Source organism: Hemitrygon akajei, chromosome 1 (assembly GCF_048418815.1).
Source record: "Hemitrygon akajei chromosome 1, sHemAka1.3, whole genome shotgun sequence".
NCBI lineage: Eukaryota > Metazoa > Chordata > Chondrichthyes > Myliobatiformes > Dasyatidae > Hemitrygon > Hemitrygon akajei.
The window spans coordinates 179,974,061-179,996,511 of record NC_133124.1 but is presented as its reverse complement, the minus strand read 5'-3'; the positions used below and the strand labels follow the sequence as shown (position 1 = coordinate 179,996,511).

Here is a 22,451-nt window from a genome sequence, read left to right as displayed (position 1 = left end):
TCCACCGTAGCGAAAATCTCACGCAAGCGCTCTCGGCAGAAACACTTGTGGCAAAAACACACGGCGCAAGTGCTCCTGACAGAAGCACTCTTTCCAGTAACCTTTAAGCTATGAAGCTACCAAGTAACACATAAAAATACACAGCCTATATAAAGTAGAAAGAATGTACGTCCGGTGTAATTTCACTTACGGGAATCGGGAAGACAGCGAGCACACTGATGATGGTGTGTTAGGCTGAGTCATCGGAGGTTGGGGTGGTGGGAGGTAGAGGAGACTGGGGTGTCATCTCATCGTCGTCTGTTTCCATCAGGGCAGGCAGGTCACCTTCTTCTATGTCTGCCTGCCTCGATGTCAAAGGTCAAGTTTTGTTGTCTGCTGTGGCTGATGCGGAAGGCTTGAAAAACGACAGAATGCTTGATTGCTTACCCTAGCACATCTTTCTATCGTACAGTTCTTTGTAAGCCCTCAAACCATCCTGAAAATATGCCCTAAACCTACGTACCCTTTCAAAATTAAAGTCATACTTTTCTTCAATCATTGCAGCGCTGTCAATCGCAGGGAAAATCTCACGCAATTGCTTCACGTTCAGTTCCTGGACGACTTCACTTTTGGGCCGTTCACTACTGTGTTCGGCTTCAATTGTTATCCTTTCCTCTTCATCAGCTCTTCATCTGTCAGTTCTTGGTCATGGGATGCCAAAACCTCTTCAACATCATCTTCGTCAACTTCCACAAACCCTTAGCCAAACTTCACTATGTCCTTACTTTGTTCACCACGATTGAAACGCTTAATTATGTCTAGTTTTATGCTAAGTGTAACACCCTTACGAGCTCTTTTAGGCTTTTCCGATACTGTACCTTAGAACTCATCTTGCTAACGGATGCACAAAATAAATCAACATAAAGCACAGATGCTCACAGGCATGTGTTTAAGCAATGCCGGCCAGAATGCAGTTCTGGGGGAGGAGTTTGGTTGCTCGGCATGCTCACTGTCTTTTTTCGTAACAGTGAAAACACCTTCTGTTAGCGAAAACAGGTAACTAATGTGAGTCTTTCATAACAGCGAGGTGACGTAGAGCGAACGTTGGGAAAACGGAGGACACCTGTATATCAGTGCCCCACTTCCCTCACCAGGGCTCGTTTGAAATCTGCTGATTCCTGCTGTATCTATTAATCCACACATACTAGCAATGCCCCACTTCCCTCTCCAGGTTCTGGTTAAAATTGCCCATCCCTGCTGTATCTATTAATCTTCACATGCAACCAGTGTTGCACTTCCCTCTTGGAGCACCTGCCCATTCACACAAATTTCTTATACTGGAGGTCAAACATCAGTCTTGGCTAGCCATAAGTGTTCATCCTTGGGTCAGGGGCTAAGGACCCTGCAGAGAGTGACTCACCTCGTGAAATCCCAAGGCTTTTTCCTGATCGACAAGTTACAATCAATGATGACACACTCTTCACTTGCTTGGGTGCATACAGCTTCAACTCTTGAGAAGTTTTGTCTCTATCTAGGACAAAGCCTATTCAATTGGCAGCCCTCCCACCTCCCTCCACCACTGGCACACTGTGGCTGCAGACAGAGTGCACTATCTGCAAAACTCACTGTTGTCCACAGCACCTCCCAAATCCACCACTTCTACTGCCCACAAGAACAGGGGCGCAGGAGAACACCATCATCCACAGTTTCTCCAGATTGCAAAGCAATCAACATTTCTTTACCATCCCTAACTGGTCTGGAAACACCAATGCTCAAGAACAGAAAGTGGTGGGTACAAACCAGGCCATCATAGGCAAAGCTCTCCACCATTGAGCAGATCTACATGGAGCGCAACTACAAGAAAGTAGCATCATTCATCATTAAGGACCCTGCCTTCTAGGTCATTCTCTCTTCTCGCTACTATTTCTGGTAGGAAGTACAGGAGCTTTGAGTCCCATGCCACCAGGTTCAGGAACAGTTATGACCCTACAATCATCAAGATGCTGAACTGGTGTAGATAACTTCAATCACCACTACTCTGAACTGATTCTACATCTACAGGCTCACTTTCAATGACTCTTTACAATTCATATTCTCAGTATTTGCACTTTGGTTGTTTGTCACTCCTTGTCTGTTTATGTATAGTTTATCGTAAATTCTGTTGTATTGATTTTTTTTAACTGTAAAATGGCTGCAAAAAATTGATTATGTAGTATGTGATAATATATATGTACGTACTTTGTTAATAAATTTACTTTGAACTTTGCACTACCTCTAATTCCCTCCAGCTTCTACACCCCTCCCTATCTCTGTAACCCTCTCTAGACTCCACACCCCCGCCCACCTCTGTGATCCCCTCTGACTTCGACACCTCTCAAAGTTTCTGTAACCCCCTCCATCTTCTATAATCCTCTCTGTCACTGTGATCTCCTCTGACCCTGTCTCTGTGAACTCCTCCAACCCTTATGCCCCTCCCTGTCTATGTAACCACCTCTGGATCCGATACTCATCTCCATCTCTAAACCTCTTTGGCCCCTACACCCCTCCCTGTCTCTGTAACCCCTCCGACTTCTATAACCCTCTCTGTCACTCTGACCCCTCCCTGTCTTTGTAACTCCCTCTAGGCTATACACCCCTCCCTGTCTCTGTGATTTCCAGCCTCTAGCCTCCTCCCCATCTGTTTGAAGACCCCCTCCCCCCAGTGGTCCCTAGAAGGACCTAGAACCCTTTCCTGCTTCTACGCATAATTCTCTTTGCCTCCACATGCTCTCCCTATCACATCTCTGTGTTGTGTATGTAATGTCCTTTGGTGGTGAGGGGGTGATTGGCTTAATGATCACCAAGTGTCTATTCCTGCAGATCAGCGACGTTCCCCAGTGTCACGATGCCCAGCATTCTCCTGTGGAATTGGGGGTGTCCCACAAATGCTTTTGTTCTCTGCAGCCAAGGCTGGCGCCAAGACCCCTTGTACTTCCCTGGCCTGCCTCTCGACGTGTGTTGGTGGGGAGGGTCATCCCTGCCACCACAACATGCAATTCTATCATTCTGGTCTTTCTCTTTCCAGGCACTCTCGGACATGACGATCCTGCAACGGAGGATTCCGCTCTGCTTCCGCGAGTCTGGGATGACTCCCCTCAGGAAATTGTCAGTGGATTTGATCAAGACATACAAGCACATAAATGAGGTGAGCAGATGGCTGTGGTGACCTAACTCCTGTCACACTGGACCTCCCTATCCTTGGGCTGGGGTTAGTGAGGGTCCCCATTTTTTCCTCATAGTTCAGCTACAGCTGAGAAGCAGGCTCTGTAGCCCACAATGTTAATGTCAGCAGAATGCCAAATTAAACTAAATCCCTTGTGGTCCATATCCCTCCATTACCACTACCTGGCAGCGTATTCCAGGCACTCACCACACTCAGAATCAGAATCAGGTTGATTATCACCGGCACATGGCGTGAAATTTGTTAACTTAGCAGCAGCAGTTCAAGGCAATACATAATCCAGAAGAGAGAGAGAGAAAAAATAAAACAAAATAAATAAACAAGTCAATCAATTACTTATATTGAATAGATTTTTTAAAATGTGCAAAAACAGAAATACTGTATATTTTTTAAAAAAAAGTGAGGTAGTGTCCAAAGCTTCAATGTCCATTTAGGAATCTGATGGCAGAGGTGAAGAAGCTGTTCCTGAATCACTGAGTGTGTGCCTTCAGGCTTCTGTATCTGTGAGGAAAGGGCATGCCCTGGGTGCTAGAGGTCTTTAATAATGGACACTGCCTTTCTGAGACACCGCTCCCTAAAGATGTCCTGAGTACTTTGTAGGCTAGTGCCCAAGATGGAGCTGACTAGATTTACAACCTTCTGCAGCTTCTTTCGGTCCTGTGCAGTAGCCCCTCCATACCAGACAGTGGTGCAGCCTGTCAGAATGCTCTCCATGTTACAACTGTAGAAGTTTTTGAATGTTTACATGCTAAATCTCTTGAAACTCCTAATAAAGTGTAGCCGCTGTCTTGCCTTCTTTATAACTACGTTGATAAGTTGGGACCAGGTTAGATCCTCAGACATCTTGACACCGAGGAACTTGAAGCTGCTCACTCTCTCCACTTCTGATCCCTCTATGAGGATTGGTATGTGCTCCTTCGTCTTACCCTTCCTGAAGACCACAATCAGCTCTTTCATCTTACTGACATTGAGTGCCAGGTTGTTGCTGTGGCACCATTCCACTAGCTGGCATATCTCACTCCCGTATGCCCTCTCGTCACCACCTGAGATTCTACCATCAATGGTTGTATCGTCAGCGAATTTGTATATGCCTAGCCACACAGTCATGTGTATACTGAGAGAAGAGCAGTGGGCTAAGCACACATCCCTGAGGTATGCCAGTGTTGATCGTCAGCGAAGAGGATATTTTATCACCAATCCGTACAAACTGTGATCTTCCGGTTAGGAAGAAAAGGATCCATTTGCAGACGGAGGTACTGAGGTCCAGGTTCTACAACCTCTCAGTCAGGATTGTGGGAGTGACGGTATTAAATGCTGAGCTACAGTCAATGAACATCATCCTGACGTAGGGTGTTTGTGTTGTCCAGGTGGTCTAAAGCCAAGTGGAGAGTCATTGAAATCGTGTCTGCCGTTGAACTATTGTGGTGATAGGCAAATTGCAATGGGTCCAGGTCCTTGCTGAGGCAGGAGTTCAGTCTAGTCATAACCAACCTCTCAAAGCATTTCATCAGTGTTGATGTGAGTGCTACTGGGCGATAATCATTGAGGCAGCCCAAATTATTCATCTTAGGCACTGGTATGATTGTTGTCTTTTTGAAGCAAGTGGGAACCTTTGCCTGTAGCAATGAGAGGTTGAAAATGTCATTGAATACTCCCACTAGTTGGTCGGCACAGGTTTTCAGAGCCTTACCATGTACTCCATCAGGACCTTCTGCCTTGTGGGGGTTCACTCTCTTTAAAGACAGTCTAACATCAGCCTCTGAGACAGAGATCACAGGGTCATCAGATGCAGCAGGGATCTTCACAGCTGTAGTTGTGTTCTCTCTTTCAAAGCATGCATAGAAGGCGTTGGTTCATCTGGTGTGTAAAAACAACTTGTTCCAACATCTCCCTTCAACTTTTCCTTTTTCACTATGAGTGTATCCTCTAGTACTTGACGTTTATACCTTGGGATGAAGATTCTGACTGTCTATCCAACCTTTACCTCGTAATTTTATAAATTTCTATTAGCTCTCCATAACACTATAAGACGTAGGAGAAGAATTAGGCCAATCAGGCCATTGAATCTGCTCTGCCATTCGATCACGGTTGATTTATTATCCATCTGTGGCAATTCCATAGATTCATCACCCTCTGGCTAAAGAAATTCTTCTCTCTGTTTTAAAGGGATGTCCTTGTATTCTGAGGCTGTGCCATCCAGTCCTAGACTCCCCCACTACAGGAAACGTGCTCTCCTTATACACCCTATCTAGGCCTTTCAATATTCAATAGGTTCAATAGGTACATTTAATGTCAGAGAAACGTATATAAAATATATCCTGAAATTCTTTTTCTTTGCAAACATCCACGAAAATAGAGGAGTGCCCCAAAAGTGACAGTTAAATGTTAGAACCCCAAAAGCCTCCCCACCCTGAACTTCCACCCCTCCCATAATTAGTAGCAGCAAAGCAACAACCCCCCCCGCCCATTAGCAAAAAAGCATTGGCACTCCCCACCAAAGTGTGTAACAAAGCATCAATAAAGACACAGACTTGCAGTACCCCAAAGCATATTCGTTCTCCTGGTAATCCAACATACCACAGGCTCTCTCTCTCTCCCTGATAAGGTAAAAAGAGATGTCCCCGTTTCACAGTGAGAGGGGAGACGTAACAAAGCAACTCACTGATTTATGGTGTTAAAAGTCTGTTGCGCCATTTTTTCCGAGCTCTGTGCCCAAAGAACTGGGATCATTCTCATGAATCTCCTCTGGACGCTCTCCAATGTCAATACATCCTTTCCTAGATAAGGGACCCAAAATTGCTCACAATACTGTAAGTTCAGTCTGACCAGCTTTATAATGCCTCAGCATTACATCCTTGACATTGTATTTGGCTTCCTTACTCTTGACTCAACCTGCAAGTTAAGCTTTAGGGAATCCTGCAGAGGACTCCAAGTTCCTTTGCACCACTGATTTTTGATGTTTGAATTAGAAAATAATCTATGCCTTTATACTTTCTACCAAAGTGCATGACCAGACACTTTCCTACACTATATTCCATATGCTACTTTGCCCATTGTCCGAATCTGTTCCTTCCGCAGACTCCCTGCTTTCTCTACACTACCTGTCCCTACTTGTCTCCCCTCAGCCTCCGCTGTTCTCAGAGAAAACAACCCAAGCTTGTCCAACCTCTCCTTGTAGCTCATACCCTGTAATCCAGGCAGCATCCTGTTAAATGTCCTCTGTACTCTCTCCATAACCTGCACAGCTTTCCTGTAATAGGGTGGCCAGAGTTGTACACAATACTCAACGTGTGGCCCAACTAATGTTTTTTTTTTATGGAGTTGTAACGTGGCTTCCTGAGTCTTGTACTCAATACCCCGATCGATGAACACAAGCATACCATGTGCCTTTATATCTTATCTAGTTGCAGGGTCTCTTTCAGAGAGCTGTGGACTTGGATCCCAAAATCCCTCTGTACTCTTTCCAGCTTACTGGAACAGTTTAGTGAGTTATGGACCTAATGCAGCCAAATCAGGCTAGCTCAGATTGATATTTTGACATGGTCTCCGTGACTCTCTCTACTCATCAGATCCACTTATTGTTTTGACTGTTCCCAAAATGTATACCTTGGCTCTAAACCCTGCCATCACAGATGCCGCCTGACCCACTGAGTTCCTCCAGTAGCTTGTCCTTTGTTTGGGATCTCAGTGTCTGCAGTCTCTTATGTAATAATTAACCGGTGCCGAATTGTCTGGGGGTGACTGACATTCCATAGGGATTTCCAAATGGACTGAGCTTTATGGAAAGTTGAGAGGTTGTCCTGGGAATTGGGTGGATTTGGTTAGTTGGCTTAACGCAAACTATAGGAATAGCACCTTGTATTCCACCTGGGTAGTCCACAACCTGGTGGCATGTACATTGAATTAGAATCCGGTTTATTATCACTGGCTCATATCATGTGAAATTTTGTTGATTTGTGGCCGCAGTACGGTACAGACACATAAAATCACTATAAATTACAAAATAAATAGGAGCAAAAAAGGGAATATCAAAATCGTGCTCATGGGTTCCCGGACCATTCTGAAAAATGATGATGGCGGGGAAGTAGCTGTTCCTGAATCATTCAGACTCCTGTACCTCCTCCATAATGGTAGTAATGATAAGAGGACATGTCCCAGATGGTGATGGTTACCTGCATTAGAGATGATGGAGGCACTGGAGATGTGCTTGATGGTGGACAGGTTTGTACTCATGAGGGAGCTGGCAGAGCCATCAACCCTCTGTAATCTCTGGCGATCCTGTGTGTGGGATCCTCTGTACCAGGCAGTGATGCAATCTGTCAGAGTGCTCTCTATCTTTAGAACTTTGCAAGATTCTTTGGTAGCATATCAAATCTCCTCAAACTTGAGAATTCAATGTTTAAATTAGAATTAAAGCAATGAATTCTGGTATTCCTTCCTCTCTTTGTTTCTAGTCTCTTCCCTCCTGATCTCCCTAACTCCCATCATCCTATCTCTCAATTTACAAATCTCATAGTCCTCCCATTGGTTCCTCTCTCTTATTACTCCCACCTGCTTACCCATGTCCCTCCCTTTTCCTCTTCTTTTCCATTCTTCACCTACCTTTCCTATCAGATTGAATCATCTGGATCAACACATATAAATGCTGGAGAAACTCAGTGGGGTCTGGCAGCAACTATGATGGAAAATGAACAGTCAATGTTTCAACGTCTCAGCCTGAAACATCGACTGTTCATTTCCCTCCATAGATGCTACCTGACCTGCTGAGTTCCTTCAGCATTTTATGTACGTTGATCCAGATTTCCAGCATCTGCAGCCTCTCTTGTGTCTCAACCATTTGCAGTCCGTTGTTGCTTCTACCCATCCTAGCTTCTGACATTGTTCCCATCTTCCTTTCCTCCCTTTGTCTATGACCCTCTCCTCACCTGTATCTAGCTCTCCCTTTTTCTCAGTTTCTCCATCTTCACTGCATCGTTCTCAGGCTGAGGCTTTTCATTCTAGAGTGTCTGAGATGTCCACCTTCTTCAAAGAATAGGGTTTCTCTTTCACTACTCTCATCTGCATCTCCTCCATTTCCTGCATATCTGCCCTCACCCCATCCTCCTACCCCACAACTCTCTGTATCCAGCGCATCATTTTAACTTCGGCCATCTGCAATGGGATCCTACAACTAAACACATCGTCCACCCACCCCCCCAACTCTCTGCTTTCCGTGGGGATCTCTGTCTCCTGTCTACGTGATTTGCTTGTCTACTTGTTCTTCCTTACTGATCTCCCTTCTGGTATTTGTTCCTGCCCCAACACATCCTCCCTCACCACCATTCAGGGCCCCAGTCTCTCTAGGTAAGGCAATACCTTACCTACGAGTCTTTTGAAGTCATCCACTGTATTCAGCTCTCCAGCTGTAGTCTCCTAGATATTGGTGAAACAAGACATAGATTAGTGGACCGCTTCATCGAGCACCTTTGCTCCACCAGCCACAAAAGACAGGATTCCCGGTGGCTTTCATTTTAATTCAACTTCCAATTCCCATTCTGTCATTTCTGTCTATGGCCTTCTCAACTGCCATGATGAGGCCACTCTCAGGTTGAAGGAGCAACACCTCAAATTCCCATCTGTGTCCCCTTAAACCTGATGGCATGAACATCGATTTCCCTGATCTGGTAATTTCTTTCTTTCTACCACCCCTGCCAACCATTCCCCCTTTTATCCACTCCCCATTTTGGTACTTGTCCTCCTTCCCTTTCTTCCATGGTTCAGTCTCCTATCAGATTCCTCCTTCAGGTCTTTACCTCTTCCACGTAACACCTCCCAGCTTCCTACATCATCCCCTTCCTCCACCACCCACCCTCCATCCCCTCACCTATCATCTTTCAGCTTGCACTCCTTCCCCTGCTCCCCATCTTTCTAATGTGCTTCTGCTCCTTTCCTTTCCAGTTCTGATGAAGGGTCTCAGTCTAAAACATTGTCTGTTTATTTCCCCTCCTTTGATGTGGCCTGGCCTGACCTGCTGAGTTCCTCCAACAATCTGTGTTTGTTGTCCACTATCAACTGCCAGCTCTTGCTCTGTCATTCCTCTTCCACCTCTCTCCTTCTCAGTCTTCCCATCCAGATGAGGGGTTTGGATCCCCAAACATTGACTGTGTCTTGCCCCACCCACAGATGCTGCCTGACCTGCTAGGTTCCTCTAGCAGCTTGTCTTTTGTTCCACATCCAAGCACCTACTGTCTCTTTCAACTTCACTGGCATTACGGGAGTAGAGAGCGGGATCGTGCCTGGCTCCTGATCTGATTGAAATCCCTATTGTCTGGGCTGCTTGCAGGTGTACTATGCCAAGAAGAAGCGGCGGGCCCAACATGTCCCTCCGGATGACTCCAGCAACAAGAAAGAACGGAAGGTGTACAATGAAGGCTATGATGACGATAACTATGACTATATTGTGAAGAATGGGGAGAAGTGGATGGACCGATACGAGATCGACTCCCTCATCGGGAAGGGCTCCTTTGGACAGGTAATCTGTGGGCAGGCTGCAAAGCATAGAACAAATTAGACCATTCAGTCCATCAAGTCTGCTCTGCCATTTGATGATCATGCCCTTACTAATCAAGAAACTATCAATGTTTGCTTTATATATGCACAATGACTTAGTCTCCATAGCTGTCTCTGGCAATGAATTCCATAGACTAACCACCTTCTGACTAAAGGAATTCCTCCTCATCTCAGTTATAAAAGAAATATCCTTTTATTCTGAGGCTGTGCCTTCTGGACCTAGACTCTCTCACTGCTGGAAAAGTCCTCTCCATGTCCACTCTTTCTGGGCCTTTCAGTATTGAGTTGGTTTTAAAGAGATGTCCCCTCATTGATCAGACCACACTTGGAGTATTGTGAGCAGTCTTGGGCCCCTTATCTAAGACGAGATGAACTGGCATTGGAGAGGGTCCAGAGGAGGTTCACAAGGATAATCCCAGGAACGAAAGGGTTAATGTATAAAGAGCATTTGATGGTCCTGGGCCTTTACTTGCTGGAGTTTAGAAGAATTAGAGAGGATCTTATTGAAACCTATCGAATATTGAAAAGCCTGGACAGAGTGGAGGTGGAGAGGATGTTTACTGTTGTGGATGAGTCTCTGACCAGAGGACACAGCCTCAGAGATGAGAAGGAGTTTCTTTAGCCAGAGAGTGCTGAATCTATGGAATTCATTGCCATGGGCTCCTGTGGCATTGAGTATATTTAAAGCTGAAGTTGATAGGTTCTTGATTAGAAAGGGTGTCAAAGGTTACGGGGAGAAGGCAGGACAATGGGTTTGAGAGGGATAATAAATCAGCCATGATGGAAAGGCAGAGCAGACTTGATGGGCCACTTACAGTATCTATGGTTTATGGTCATTGTTCTGAATTCTGATGAGTACAGGCTCAGCCCCATCAAATACTCCTCACATGTTAACCCTTTCATCTGTAGTATCATTCTCGTAAACCTCTTCTGAACCATCTCCAACCCCGTAACCTTTGATGCCCTTACTAATCAAGAACCTACCAACTTTTGCTTTAAATGTACCCAATGACTTAGCCTATACAGCCATCTTTGGCAATGAATTCCACATATTCCTTACACTCTGGATTAAGAATTTCCTTCTCATCTCTGTTCTAAATGAATGTTCTTCTATTTTGAAATTGTGCCATCTGATCCTAGACTCCCCCACTGGGGAACATTCTCCATGTCCACTCTATCTAGGCCTTTCAATATTTCATAGGTTTCAATGCAATCCCTTCCTCTCATTCTTCTAAACAATGAATATAGGCCCAGAGCCATCAAACAACCTTGTGTCCTGTGTCTGCCTTGAGCGTTTTGAAGGTGGCGTCGAGCTACTTTGCTCACCTCTCTTCTCTGTTTCCCCTCACCGCTCCGTCACTAACCACCCCCCACCCACCCCTCCCCCCAATGCAGGTAGTGAAGGCGTATGACCACCAAGAGCAGGAGTGGGTGGCGGTGAAGATCATCAAGAACAAGAAGGCCTTCTTGAACCAAGCCCAGATCGAGCTGCGCCTCCTGGAGCTCATGAACAAACACGATACCGAGATGAAGTACTACATAGGTAGGGTCGCCTGCCTGCGCAGGCAGTGGGGCGCCGCATGTCTTTGTACCCAGCTGCTTCTTGCAGGATAGGTAGCTGGCTGCATTCAGCTGTGGGAAACACATGCTGTTGCTGTCAGTCAAGCTGTGAGGCTCGGTGTAGAGCAAGCTCGCCTTAGACCAGTTGGGCAGCACAGTGGCTTCCTCTCCACATCCACTTCCTAGTTTGATTTCAACCTCCGCTCTGTCTTTGTGTGACGTCTGCATGTCAACGTAGAATAATGCAGCACCGGCCCACAGAGCTGTTCTGGATTAATTAAACTAGTAACTAAACTGGTCCATTCTGCCCACAGAATGTCCATTTCCCTCCCTGCTTGCATATTTATGTGCCAATGTAAATGCCTCTTGAACACCTCTGTTATATTTGCCTCAACCACCACCTCTAGCAACGTTTCAGGTATCCACCATTGTTTGTGGTAGTGGGGGTGGGGGGCAGGTACTTGATCCACACATCTTTAAACTTTCCTCTCTCACTTTAAAAGTCTGTCTTAAATTTATTAGAGATTTTAACCTTGGGGAGATGGACACCAGCTGTCTACTCTATCTGTGCCTCTCAATCTTGTAAACCTCGATCAGGTCTCCCTCAGCCTCGGCTGCTACAGAGAGAACAACCCAAGTTTGCCCAGCTAATAAAAGCAACATGCCATATGCCTTCTTTGCCACCCTATCAGCCTCTGCAGGCACTTACAGGGAGCTGTGGACTTAGATACCAAGATCCATCTCTGCGTCGCCTCTGTTAAGGGTCCTCCCATGAATTGTGTCCTATTCATTTACATTTGAAATGTTTGAAAGATAGTTGAGGGGTGGGTACTGAGGGCGATGGGGAAGTGGCACAAAGAAGAAAGTTCCCTGTGACCCCCATGGGTGTTACACATACCAAAATGAAAGATGTGTGGCATTTGTGGGTTAATTGCTGTGAATTTCCCCCCCTAGTGTATGGGTGAGGGATAGAATCTGGGGTGGAGAGTTGAGGGGAATGTTGGGAGAATAACGAGAGGGGGTGTCAGTGCCATGTCAGGGCAGCAGCAGGTGAAGCTACCACCTCTCCGCTCCAGCTATCCTGCACAGAGTTTGCATTTCCTCCCTGTGACTGGTGTGGGCTCCTCGAGGGTTGCTAGGTTAATCAGCCACTAAACTATGCCAAGGGAGCATCAGTGGGAGGGAATCAGTGATGCTATAAAAGAAATAAAGCAGGATTTGTGTAGAGTTTGTGTCAATGGGTGGGTGATGCCCGTCATGGAACCGGTGGTCCGAAGGACCTGTATGTGCACCATGTCTCCCAGCAGCTCCTTTCCTACTGCCCGCAGTTCACTTGAAGCGACACTTCATGTTCCGCAACCACCTGTGCCTGGTGTTTGAGCTGCTCTCCTACAACCTGTACGACCTGCTGCGCAACACCAACTTCCGCGGCGTCTCCCTCAACCTCACCCGCAAGTTTGCTCAGCAGATGTGCACGGCCCTGCTCTTCCTGGCTACCCCCGAGCTCAGCATCATCCACTGCGACCTCAAGCCCGAGAACATCCTGCTGGTCAACCCCAAACGCAGCGCCATCAAAATCGTTGACTTCGGTAGCTCCTGCCAGCTGGGGCAGCAGGTGAGAGGACTGGGGGTGGGGTGGGGTGGGGTGGGGGTGTGTGTGTGTGTGAGAGAGAGAGAGAGAAATGATCCCCCTCAGGGGAGATGTGTGCGTAAAATGTACCCCAGTGAGGGTCAGTGTGTTTGGTGTGCCTGTAAGTCATGAGCGTGTATGTATATAGTCGGGCCTCCTTATCCGCAGATTACGCATGCGCGGATTCAACCAGCCGCGGATCGAGAAAACCTGGAAGTTCTGTCTCCAGCACTCGTCGTTTGAGCATGTACAGACTATTGTTTCTTGTCATTATTTCGTAAACAATACAGTATAAGAACTATTTACATAGCATTTACATTGTATTAGGTATTATAAGTAATCTAGAAATGACTTAAAAGTACAGGCAGTCCCTGGGTTATGAATGAGTTCCGTTCCTGAGTCCGTCTATAAGTCAGATTTGAAGTCAGAACAGGTACATCCGGTATTATTTAGCGTCAGTTCGTCAAACGTTTTTCTTAGTACATAGTACATATTTTACCTTTTTATGCATATAAAACACTTAAGAAACATATGTATTTATTAATTAAACCACTGCGTTGCATAGTAATAATTAGCTTTCATCAGGGCAGGGCCTTTCACATGCTCTGTTAAAATTGTTCTGATCGTTGACCGACTGTAGCCTAACGCTTTTCCAATGACCGATGGCGTTTCACCTCTTTTCGATCGCTTTATTACTTCCACCTTATTTTCAATCGTGATTGTGATTATTTTCGTGAACAGAAACACTGTGGATTCAGAGCTGCGCCACTGGGTCCTAATGTCCACCACACAGAGACATGTTAAATAAAGTCTGGGGTTTCTCTGGGTCCTAAAGACCACTGTACTGAGACAGTTTAAATAAGGAACTTGAGAATTCGTGTTTTTTGGTATCCATGGGGGGGGGGGGGTTTCGGAACTAATCCCCCGCGGATAAGGAGGGCCAACTGAATATGCAGACTTCAGTTAGCTTGGGCAACAGGTGGTGTGTGTGTGTGTGTTGATTGAAATTGGTTTATTGATGGATGAGGGGTAAATGTATTTTCCCTGTGCCCACAGATCTATCAGTACATCCAGAGCCGTTTTTACCGCTCGCCTGAGGTGCTTCTTGGGATGCCCTATGATCTTTCCATTGACATGTGGTCACTGGGCTGCATTCTGGTGGAGATGCACACAGGAGAGCCTCTCTTCAGTGGGTGCAATGAGGTGAGATTCGATGTTTGTACCATCAAATACATCTGGGTGGGGACATGTTAGACACAGAGTGAGGTTCCCTCCGCCCCGTCCCATCACACACTCCTGGAGTCAGACACAGAGTGAGGTTCCCTCCGCCCGTCCCATCACACACTCCTGGAGTCAGACACAGAGTGAGGTTCCCTCCGCCCGTCCCATCACACACTCCTGGAGTCAGACACAGAGTGATGTTCCCTCCGCCCCATCCCATCACACACTCCTGGAGTCAGACACAGAGTGAGGTTCCCTCCGCCCCATCCCATCACACACTCCTGGAGTCAGACACAGAGTGAGGTTCCCTCCGCACCGTCCCATCACACACTCCTGGAGTCAGACACAGAGTGAGGTTCCCTCCGCCCCATCCCATCACACACTCCTGGAGTCAGACACAGAGTGAGGTTCCCTCCGCCCGTCCCATCACACACTCCTGGAGTCAGACACAGAGTGAGGTTCCCTCCGCACCGTCCCATCACACACTCCTGGAGTCAGACACAGAGTGAGGTTCCCTCCGCCCCATCCCATCACACACTCCTGGAGTCAGACACAGAGTGAGGTTCCCTCCGCCCGTCCCATCACACACTCCTGGAGTCAGACACAGAGTGAGGTTCCCTCCGCACCGTCCCATCACACACTCCTGGAGTCAGACACAGAGTGAGGTTCCCTCCGCCCGTCCCATCACACACTCCTGGAGTCAGACACAGAGTGAGGTTCCCTCCGCCCGTCCCATCACACACTCCTGGAGTCAGACACAGAGTGAGGTTCCCTCCGCCCCATCCCATCACACACTCCTGGAGTCAGACACAGAGTGAGGTTCCCTCCGCCCCATCCCATCACACACTCCTGAGTCAGACACAGAGTGAGGTTCCCTCCGCCCGTCCCATCACACACTCCTGGAGTCAGACACAGAGTGAGGTTCCCTCCGCACCGTCCCATCACACACTCCTGGAGTCAGACACAGAGTGAGGTTCCCTCCGCACCGTCCCATCACACACTCCTGGAGTCAGACACAGAGTGAGGTTCCCTCCGCCCCATCCCATCACACACTCCTGGAGTCAGACACAGAGTGAGGTTCCCTCCGCCCCATCCCATCACACACTCCTGGAGTCAGACACAGAGTGAGGTTCCCTCCGCCCCATCCCATCACACACTCCCGGGATCAGAGATGGGGTGATGCTGCCTCCACGCCATCCCAACATTCATTCGCTCATTGAGTTGACGGGGTGGAAATAAACCTCCCAAGTGTTCTACTGGGAATCTGCATGACCATACTGCCCCCACTCCTCTTTCTACATCTCATCCTGTTGAATGTAACATGTGGCTCCTGTTCTGTCATTAAGGTGGATCAGATGAATAAGATAGTGGAGGTTGTTGGCATACCTCCCACTCACATGCTGGAGCAAGCCCCAAAAGCACGCAAGTACTTTGAAAAGCTGTCAGATGGGCTGTGGGCCATCAAGAAGGTCAAGGACGTGAAGAAGGTATGTCTGGTTGATGCTTGTAGATGTAGTCAGCAACATTTCTTGCACAGTATGTTTACTCAACATGTGCTCTTAGCTAGTTTAGGGCAGAGAAATGGTGTGCGTGAGTGAAAGTAAGGACTGATTTGTAAAATGATGAGGGGTGCAGAGGGAAGGAGCATCTTAGAGCAGCGTCACCGTGGTGCAACGGGTAGAGCTGCTGCTTCTCAGCTCTACCCGGCTGGATTTGATCCCGACCTCCAGTGCTGCCTGTGTGGAATTTGCACATTCTCCCAGTAACCACGTGGGTTTTCCCCCAGCCTGTCCGGCTCCCTCCGATACCCCAATGATGCTGGTGGTTTGGTTAATTGGCTGCTGTAAGTTGCCTTCCGAAGTGTGCAGGTGTGTATTGAAATTGTGGGGCTAATAAGACAGTGATTAACGTAGGTTGGATGTTGCTGGTCAGCACATATTCAATGGGCTGAAGGGCCTATTTCTGTGCTGTACCTCTGTATGCCCATCATGTCCCTGGAGTGGAGGAGGCTGAGGAGTGGCCTTTTAGAGTTTTATAAAATCATGGGGGTGTAGATCAGGTCACTGTATCTAAAAGAAGAGGACATAGATTTAAGGTGAGAGGTGAACAATTTAAAGTGGAGACCTGAGGAACAAGTTTTTCACCCAGAGGTTGGTGGTAATATGGAACAAGCTGCCAGCGGAAGTAATAGAGGTGGATACAGTTAGAACATTGAAAAGGATAGGAAAGGTGTAGAGGGAAAAGTTAAGTTGTAGCTTTGTAACTCAGGTTAGGTAGTATCTGGAGCATTGTATTGAGTTTGCTTCATTACAGGAAGGAGAGGGTGCAGAAAGGTTTCACTGGGGTTAGGGGGCATATGCTATGGGGAGAGGTTGGACAAACTTGGGATGTTTTTCTAGAGTGGCTGAGGCTGCGGAGGAGACCTGATGGAAGTTTACAAAGTTATGGGAGGCATAGATAGATGGCCAGTATTACTTTTTCCAAACTGGAGCAGTCTAATACTCAAGCACATGCATTTAAGTTGCGAGGGGGTAAGTTGAAAGATGTCTGAGGCATGTTGTTTTTTACACGGAAGGTGGTGGGTTCCTAGAGTGTGCTGCCAGAGGTGGTGGTGGAGATTGATAAGATAGGCACATAGATGTGCAGGGAATGGAAGGATGTAGACTTTTTGCATAGGTAGAAGGGATTGGTTGAGTTTGGAGTTTATGATTTAGCATAGCATTGTGTAGATCTTACATCTAATAAATGAGCCTCCTCAACTCTTCAGAGATTCACCACCTTCCATGAAAAGAAGTTTGCTTTTTAGTGTACGCACATATTGTAGGAGTGGCCACTGCATGCTGTCAGCTCTGCGATTTGGCCGGGCAAGTGCTAGGAGTGGAGAGGTGGGGGCTCCTCTGATAAGTCATGGGGTAGTGGATGCAGGGGAGGGAAGTGTGCATTGTAATCCCTGTCTTTCCACTCCCCCCCCACCTAGGAGTACCGGGCGGCTGCCTCCCGCAAGCTACACAACATTATTGGCGTGGAGACCGGGGGTCCGAGTGGGCGGAGGGTTGGCGAGCCTGGTCACACGCCAGCAGAGTACTTGAAGTTCAAGGACCTGATCCTCAGGATGCTGGACTATGACCCCAAGACGCGCATCACCCCTTTCTATGCACTGCAGCACAACTTCTTCAAGAAGACACTGGATGAAGGCACAAATACCTGCAGCAGTATCTCCACCAGCCCCTCCGTGGAGCACAGCCAATCTACCAGCAATGCCAGCTCCCTATCCAGCTCAGGTAAACCCCCTACCTTGCTGCCTACTTCTCCCCACTTTCGGAACTGGGGTTCGGGCAGAGGCTTGTCTGGGTTGCTACCTTCCTCCTCACCTCCAGAGTTGGAGTTCTGGTAGAGATTCGTGTGGGCTGCTACCTCCTTCCCATCTCTGTCTCATCAGGGAATCTTGGGCAGGTGGGGAGGCATGGGAGTCTGTAGTCAAATACACTTTAGTGAGCCCTTTGTTGGAGATAGAGGATGGGCAAGATTCCTGCTACCCCTCACTGCCCAGTGATCCTGGATTAGAGAGAGAGAGATGTGGTGGGGGAAATCAACCGGGGGTTCTGCTCCCCATCACTACTCGGTTACTCCTGGGTTAGAGATGGGGGGGTAATCATATTGGGTTCCTGTTCCCCGTAATTGCCCAGTTACTCCAGGAGAGAAAGAGAGAGAGAATGTAAATATCACCATCAGCCAGAGTTCCTGCTACCCATCACTATCCAGCCTCTCTGACTGAGAATATGAGGAAATCAACTGGGGTACAGTAATGGTGGGGACAGGTCTGTCACTGTATAACACCAGGGTACAATACCAGTGGAAACATGTTTGTCTCTATATAACACCGGGGTACAGTGGGGGTGGGTCTTCCACTGTATAACACCAGGGTACAGTACCAGTGAGGACAGTTCTGTCACTGTAAAACACTGAGGTGTAGTTTGTAATGATTTGAAGATTTATATTGTTACATCATGTTCTTTCATGGTTATTGAATGCCATTTATTTTTACAAACGGCTTGCACCAGATGGTGGGTCCAAGGTGGATTGCTGGTCACCCACTGATTACCATCAGAACCGTGTTCTTTTGCTGCTTCTCGTGCTGTGTGCTGCTGGATCCCTTGTGTATGTGGAGTCCGTGTTGTGTAGTGTTTATGTACCTGTGTCTGCTTTCTCAATGTTTTATCGCTTCCTGCTTTTCTCTCTTCTCCACCTCTTTCCGCGTGACCCACCCCCTCCCTCCACCGCTAACCCCTTGAACCATTCCTGCTCTCAGGTGCTTCCAGTGGCTCATCCAGTGACAACCGGAACCAGCGGTACCCCAACCGATACTTCAACCATGCCGAGGCCCCCACCGACTGTGAAATGCACAGTCCGCAGGTACGAAAGTCTCCAGGAGCACCTCGTCTCTCACCGGGAGGCAGCCTTCTGTCCACGCGCGGCCGGGTGGGGATGGCTGGACGTCGAGAAACATCCTCTCTCTTTAGGTGGGGTGGTGGGGAGGAGGGTGAAGAAAGAACAACCTTCTTTACTTGAAACCCAGCGTGGAGAGGGAAGTTCAGCTCCAACACAGACCCAAGACGCAGTGTCTGCTTCAGAAGATCCAGCTCTCTTCCACACTCAGAAGCAACTGCTGCATGTGTGCTCTTCTCCCTCTTTCGCATTTCACTCGAGGTTTCTGCCTTGGAGCCCGTGAATGGGCACCTCTTCAATGGAGGAGGGGGGAAGGACTGGGTCTATTCATGTGTCTGTCAATTTGTTTTCTTTCAGCCCTTTCTCTGTCTTGACACTGTGATGTCCTCTCGTGAGTGCTCACGTGTGTGTGTGTGTGTGTGTGTGCGTGTGCGTGCCTGCACAGATGCCTGCCACCATCCTTTCTTTCATTCAGTCCAAAGGCAGGGAAGTGCGGTGCAGGATGGTGTGCGGTTTTGAGTGGCTGTGATTGCTGCCCCCTAGCCAGTCCCTTGTGCCCATGGGAGCTGCTTCACTCCTCTCAGGTGACCCGTGGGCAAGGGGCTTGTCCAGATCAACCTGCCTCCCCTTTGGGGTTCTCTCTCCGTTACTCAGGGACTCTCCGCCACTGTGTAAGGAGCCGCCCATGGGAATCACCACTCCATTTTCTGCATTTTTATTCCCTTGTCACCATGCATCTTTCCTCCTGCACCCCATCACTTTAAAAACCAGATTCCCACAGGAAAGGGTGACTGTGGCCTCTTCGTCGCCCAGTTTGCCACCCCCCCCCTCCCCAGAGGCTGATTGGATCCAGGATGTGGAGGGTTGGTGGTTGGGTGGGGGAATGTCTCACTGCTGCTCCTCCAGAACTGTCCTGGAGGAGAAGAGTGCAGGGGAGGGAGCATTGGTGCTCCCATTGAGTTGGCCATTTTCTCTCCCTTGTGGGGGTAGTGTTCCAGCTTGGGCAGCACTTCTGAGGGAGGGAAATATTAGGGAGCAGGAAGAGGCATGGGCCAGTCATGATAGTGTGCAAAACTATCAAAAGTGTGTCCGTCTTCTTCCAGCACCCCATCTCCATCAATGAGGCAGCGTGGAGAGTGGTGCACCAGCCCATTTTCCCCCCACATGCCTCACCCTCGAAGAGGGATTGGGAAGCTAGTTTCTTCTCCTGCTGCTTGTCAGAGGTTCCACACTTGATGGGGAAATGAGGGTGGGTAGTCTGTCTCTCTGGTTTGGGAGAGGTGAGTCAGCCCAGAAAGCGGCACTTCAGCCAAACCAGTCCGTACTGACCATCCAAGCTCACCCCATTTGCCTGTGTTTTGTCCACATCCTTATGAAAGTAATTGAATCCTCAGCTGTACAATTCTGCCATGATCTCATGATCTAACTCTTGCACTCAGTGCCCTGATTGATGAAGGCCAGCAGGCCAACCACCACCTCCACCATCCTGTCCACTATGATGCTACTCTTAGGGAGCTGAGTGCGCCCACCCCCACCGCCCCATCATCTTACCAGCACAAGGAGGAGGAATATCATTAGGCCATTTACCCATTAGGTCTGCTTTGCCATTCAATCATGGCTGATTTAACGTCTCTTTCCTGCCTTCTCCCTCACATCTTAATGCTTTCATTTTTGGGGTCATGCTTGTTAACTTCTTCTGGAACCTCTCCAAAACCTTTCATCCTTTCTTAGATAAGGGCCCCAAACTCCAGTGCACTCTTCATCTTTGCTCTTACATTCCAGTCCCCTCGAATGAATGCTAACATTGCCCCTTCTGTACTCGACCTTGCCCAAGGAGCTTCCAGGGTGCTGGAGGAGACTGCAGTGGCTTCCGGGGGGGTGGGGGAAAGAGGTGGAAGGGAAACCGTTTCCTCTGGGGAGGAGAGGGAAAGGAGACTCACTATTCCTTCTCCCCTAATGAGGAAAGCTGTAAGTCTGGAGTGGGTGCTCTAAGATTAGTTGGATGGATATTCTGAGTCATATGGATTTGGGGTTATTTTTGACTGCGGAAATAAAATGGGTCGAGATAGGTGGGCAGGGATTACATTAGAAGGGGCGGGAGGGGTTGGTGTGTGTGGTGGGGTGGTGTTTGGGTGTGAGGACATGCCTTCCCATGCTCCTCACTGACACTGACACTCTCCTGTCTTGTTTTCCCCAGGCTCCTGCTCCGGCAACCCAGCAGCAACATCCGCCCTCGCTACGCCTGTGGAACATCGGAGACGGCCCTGAGCCTACTGGTGGCCTGTACCCTCCACCCCCTCCTCCTCCTCCTCCTCCTCTCCCTCTGCCACTGGCTCACCCACCTCCCCTCCATCCCACTGGCCATCGGCAGCCTCCTCCTCTCCAGCAACACCACCACCATCTGCAGCTCTACCGGCACCTCCGGCCTCAGCACCAGCGTCCCTTGCAGACCCTGCCCTCTTCGCCACCCTCTGAGCCACTGTCTCCCTCCTCCTCCTCCCATGGCTTCATTCACCTCTCTGCTCAGGGTCCTGAGATGTCACGCCTGGATCCCTCTTGGCCCCGGGCCCCTCACCCTGCCTTCTACTCCTCTTCCGCCTCCTCTCTCGCCACCTCACCTGGTAGCATCAGGCCGCCCCGAGACAGACCCCAGCCACAGGCCACGCCCCTGGTGGGCTTCCGTGCCCCCCGCGGTTCAGCGGCAACCTCCTGATGCTGACTCCTGGTGGGAGGATGCGATTGGGTGTGTGAGAGAGAGGGGGGCTGTATGTCAAAATGAGAAAAAGCCATAACACTGAACAAGAGCTATGGGGTGGGTGGGTGGGGCCAGGATCAGTGTGAGAGGGGAAAGGGGTGGGGAATCTCACGGCAACTTCAAACCCGAGCTGGACTGCCAATGTATATTTTCCCCTCAACCCCTTATTTATTTAAAAATTTGTACTGGAGCTCAAAAGGGTTTTGTTTATTGCTGAGCAAATGGAAAAAGGAGCTTCTCCTGCCTGCTTCCCCAAGATGGGCTTTGCACTCTTGTTTCATCTGCTTCCCTCCTCTTCTTTCCCCTTTCTCTCCCTCCCCCCACCACCCCCCTCCCTACAATCTTGCTAATTCCACAACTTCAATTTGAAGGCACTGGGACACTAAACATCAATTTCTGGAAACCCCCTCCCTGCACCCCAGCTCCTCCCCGTTCTCCTGCTTCATTTTTGCCCCCTCCTGCACTGGTTGACAAGAGGGATTTCAGCTGGGTCATTCAGAGCACTTGCTCTGTATCACTCACATTTCTCTCTCCCTATCTCTATCTCACATTCTTTACTTCAGCCTCTCTCCACCTGGTATCTTCCCTCCTTCAATCATCCCAACCCAGTCCCAGCACCACACTGACTTCATTCTGAATGGAAATGCCAGGCTCTTAATCTGAGCCCAACTGAAACTCACCCCCCTACCATCCTCCCCTCTGCAGGCAGGTCACGTGCTACCTGCCCAGAGAGGTGGTGGGGGGCGGGATTGCTGGAGAAATCATGGAAGTATTGAACCCCACACATCCCCTGCTCCTGCTCTTTGCTTATGACAGATGTATCTCCTGGGAATCTGCAGGAATCGGTGCAGGAGGGTGAAGAAGCAGTGATCAGGAGCATGAGGACAACCAGCCGTTGTGGTCTCTCTTTTTCTTTTATTTATTGTACCAAAGACGGCCGAGAGGTATCACGGGGGGAGATCTCTAATGACTGAAAACAGTAAAGGGGGGAGGGTGGGACAATGGGTAACTGTACAGGATTTTAGATTTGTCTTTTAAATTTCTTTTTTCCTAACACTTTGTTTTAAAAATATATATATATATATATGTGT

At 48.5% G+C, this 22,451-nt stretch overlaps 1 protein-coding gene across 3 annotated transcripts in view; it reads left to right on the top strand.

The window, feature by feature from the left end:
• Window positions 1-21,412, top strand: part of LOC140732927 (dual specificity tyrosine-phosphorylation-regulated kinase 1A-like) — a 97,608-nt gene extending 76,196 nt beyond the window's left edge. For 2 of the 3 annotated variants that reach the window (XM_073055650.1, XM_073055641.1), the window contains exons 3-11: window positions 3,044-3,163; window positions 9,522-9,710; window positions 11,144-11,291; window positions 12,637-12,923; window positions 13,995-14,141; window positions 15,506-15,646; window positions 17,137-17,440; window positions 18,469-18,572; window positions 20,803-21,412. In XM_073055650.1, coding sequence (XP_072911751.1) covers window positions 3,044-3,163; window positions 9,522-9,710; window positions 11,144-11,291; window positions 12,637-12,923; window positions 13,995-14,141; window positions 15,506-15,646; window positions 17,137-17,440; window positions 18,469-18,572; window positions 20,803-21,318 — 1,956 coding nt within the window. In that variant the 3' untranslated portion in view covers window positions 21,319-21,412. The remainder of the gene's footprint in view (window positions 1-3,043; window positions 3,164-9,521; window positions 9,711-11,143; window positions 11,292-12,636; window positions 12,924-13,994; window positions 14,142-15,505; window positions 15,647-17,136; window positions 17,441-18,468; window positions 18,573-20,802) is intronic. The other variant, XM_073055659.1, reaches the window with a different exon arrangement.
• Window positions 21,413-22,451: the final 1,039 nt, after the last annotated feature.